This window comes from Hyposmocoma kahamanoa, unplaced genomic scaffold, assembly GCF_003589595.1.
Source record: "Hyposmocoma kahamanoa isolate Upper Pololo Valley unplaced genomic scaffold, ASM358959v1 200, whole genome shotgun sequence".
Taxonomy (NCBI): Eukaryota; Metazoa; Arthropoda; class Insecta; order Lepidoptera; family Cosmopterigidae; genus Hyposmocoma; species Hyposmocoma kahamanoa.
The window spans coordinates 1,037,603-1,040,601 of NW_020653724.1; the positions used below are offsets into that span (position 1 = coordinate 1,037,603).

Sequence of the window (2,999 nt, forward strand, 5' to 3'; positions counted from 1 at the left end):
CTGACATATTACTGTACGAGACAAGCAGCTCGTACAGTAACTTTCTTTTAAATTATATGATAATGTTTAATAATATTTAAAGTGTACTTTGTCAACACTAATACAGTGCGAAATTTGATAAGCAAACTATTTTTGTTTCACTTATATACTACTCCAACGGTACTAGAGTGGAAATGAAAATCAATGGGATATGAAATGAAACTGACTGTTCACACAACACGAATATCATAAAAAAACCGTTTAGGTTATTTATCGGTAAATTGGACTATAAAATATTACCGCTGTAAACATAAGTGCTAAGTCTTCCTCGTTCACTTAAGGGAACCCACTTAGCAAGCAGACTGTGAATGCCCGGATAGGTGCCTGTCTGCGCCAGGCCCAGCGCTATACGTGCTGCACACACTGCCTTCCAATCACCCTGGAAAATAAACTTTCATCTAAACGTACTGCTTCAACGATGTATGTCCAATTCCCATTATTTCTAGGCGAAAGTCTTAATAAGGTCATACCATCTGGTTCCTGGTCCATTCCCTCTTACCATGCAGAAACAAAAACAACTACGCCTAGTCATTGCGTATTATCTCCTCGTATCAAACATCAATGTTTTGTAACATTTTGAAAGTAATTTACGTTCTAAATTGCACGGTTGTCTTATTAAGGGAATGGACTAGTGTCAGTGGCTAACTTCTTTTTATAAGTATTAAAGAAGCACAATAAGCCACTCACCCAAGCAGCTAACCAAGGAGAGATGAAAGTGACAATCCCGCTAACAGTAAGACCGATTTGCAAAGGCATCTTGCCGCCCCAACGCTGGACCACCAGGCCCATTGGTGTCATCATTATTAAATAGCCGAGGAAGAATGATCCAAGAACCATCTCTTGGGTTGCCTTTGACCAGTAATAAGTCTGAAAATAACAATGTTTTCATTGATTTACTATTAAGTTGCCTGACAAAAATCAGCTTTAAGAATGATTCGGTAAAGTTTAGTGATGTCGACGATGAATTACACTAATAAACTTATGAATGTTTTGTAAATTGAGTACAATATTATTCTTAACATCATAATATGTTTTTTTTAGTAGTAATGACTACTACATTAAATTACATAAATTGCAAATTTAAATTACAATTAAAATTACAGTACATTATGCTGTAATACAAGAGAATAGTTAAAGAGACCTACTCCAAAAACAATATACGATATTGTGAAATATTTCGTATACTACCTCTATATATATATATATATATATATATATATATATATACATACATTTATTGCTCTAGAATTATTGCTTTACATAAATAAAATATTAAACAAAATTCTTACTCTATAAACATTCCAAACACTGTCCCTTGACTGAGGATTATTTGCAAATTCTTTTTCTAATTCGTACGTATTATCTGATATACTTTTATTTCTATATGCGTTCAATTTACTACTAAGAACTTCCGTTCCATTAACTTTGATTTCCAAATTAATTTCTTCACGGCCATCTTTGGTTCTATTAGCAATATCAAGTCCAACATTTTGAAAGATACTGTCATTAGTTTTTGCATAAACCATGTTATTTAAGTCTATGCCACTGTTATTAAGAACAGTGACAATATCGTGTTTGGGAATATCGGTCATAGCGACAATGGTGACACTGAGATGCGCTCGAGCGATCAAGTTGCAAGTAAGGCAACCGAAAATTATCAAAGCTTGCATATGACGAACTCCATATCCGTATTTTGGTGGGACATCGTTTGCTATAAAAGAACATAAAACTGTATACATTTATTTTTTTGCATAACCGCTCACGCGTAGCCCTCCTCCTACCGCAAAATGGCAGCTATTTGGTTTCACAAATTAGAAAAACATTCAGTTTAAATACAAGTTTTTATAAATAAAAATTATTATTCTGCATTGCTAAATAAATGCCCTCCGTACTACCAACAAAAACATCTCAAATATAAGGCAGTAATACACCGCAAATCCTGCACTTAAAAAGCACTAATGAAATTTTTGGTGTACTTGGATAAATATGATAATATTCCGTTTGAGTGGTTCTAACTTTTACCATGAAATTACTCCTTAAAGTATACTTTATAAACATTTATATTCAGGGTAAACTTAAAAACGCTACTTACGGTATGTTTTCAATAAATAAACACCGAAATCACCAGCCCAAACAATAACACACACGATTGTCGTGACGTATTTTTGAAGTCGTTTATTTTTTTTAAATGACAGACCCAGGCATTAAAAACTTTATTGTTTTCTAGAGTACTTACCGAAATAGCAATTAATATTAGTTCTTTTACCTGTTATAACTTCGATATCCGATAAATCGGTATAAAATCATCACCGGCACCTCTAGGTGTGGTATGCGTCTACGGCTGCATGTATCGCGTGAGCGGATAAGAGTTTATATGTATATGCGTTCTTAAAAACACTTTAAATATCTCAATCATTTTTAAAAATTCAAGAAGTGTAATATTAAGTTATTTTACTTTTAACGATGAAAGTGAGTATATTTTCCACAATGACCTTAAGGCCAATGGGGTTTAAAAATGTAAAAGTATATATAAAAGAATACCTTTATTACTATAATAAACCACATACCGTAGCCGGGATCATGAGTCGCAACTTTCTGGTAGTCCTTTTCGTCAATTTTATCAAACACAGTCATTTTACACTATAAATAATGAATACTTATAATTGAATAATTAGTGACTTCAATATAGATCAACGTAAGTATGTGAAGTGTAAGCCATATAAAACTTACGTTGATGAACGATTTCTTAATTAGACCAAGACTGTGATGACTATCCGTAGAAACGTCCATTTATTGAATCATGGTTTAAATTGCCTACATACTACAGTACTGTGTGTCATGTACACTTGAAAGGTGATGCAAGTTTTGTTTTAACAATCAAATTTTATTTTCCTTTACTAACCGCTCACGCGATACATGCAGCCGTAGACGCATACCACACCTAGAGGTGCCGGTGATGA

The 2,999-nt window shown here is 33.4% G+C and overlaps 1 protein-coding gene across 2 annotated transcripts in view; it reads right to left on the minus strand.

The window, feature by feature from the left end:
- Nucleotides 1-2,614, minus strand: part of LOC113226742 (putative inorganic phosphate cotransporter) — a 12,552-nt gene extending 9,938 nt beyond the window's left edge. For both annotated transcript variants that reach the window (XM_026459469.1, XM_026459470.1), the window contains exons 1-4: nt 2,607-2,614; nt 1,329-1,750; nt 727-906; nt 280-418 (exon numbers count right to left, since the gene is read on the minus strand). In XM_026459469.1, the coding sequence (XP_026315254.1) occupies nt 280-418; nt 727-906; nt 1,329-1,709 (700 nt within the window). In that variant the 5' untranslated portion in view covers nt 1,710-1,750; nt 2,607-2,614. The remainder of the gene's footprint in view (nt 1-279; nt 419-726; nt 907-1,328; nt 1,751-2,606) is intronic.
- Between the last annotated feature and the right edge of the window lie 385 nt (nt 2,615-2,999).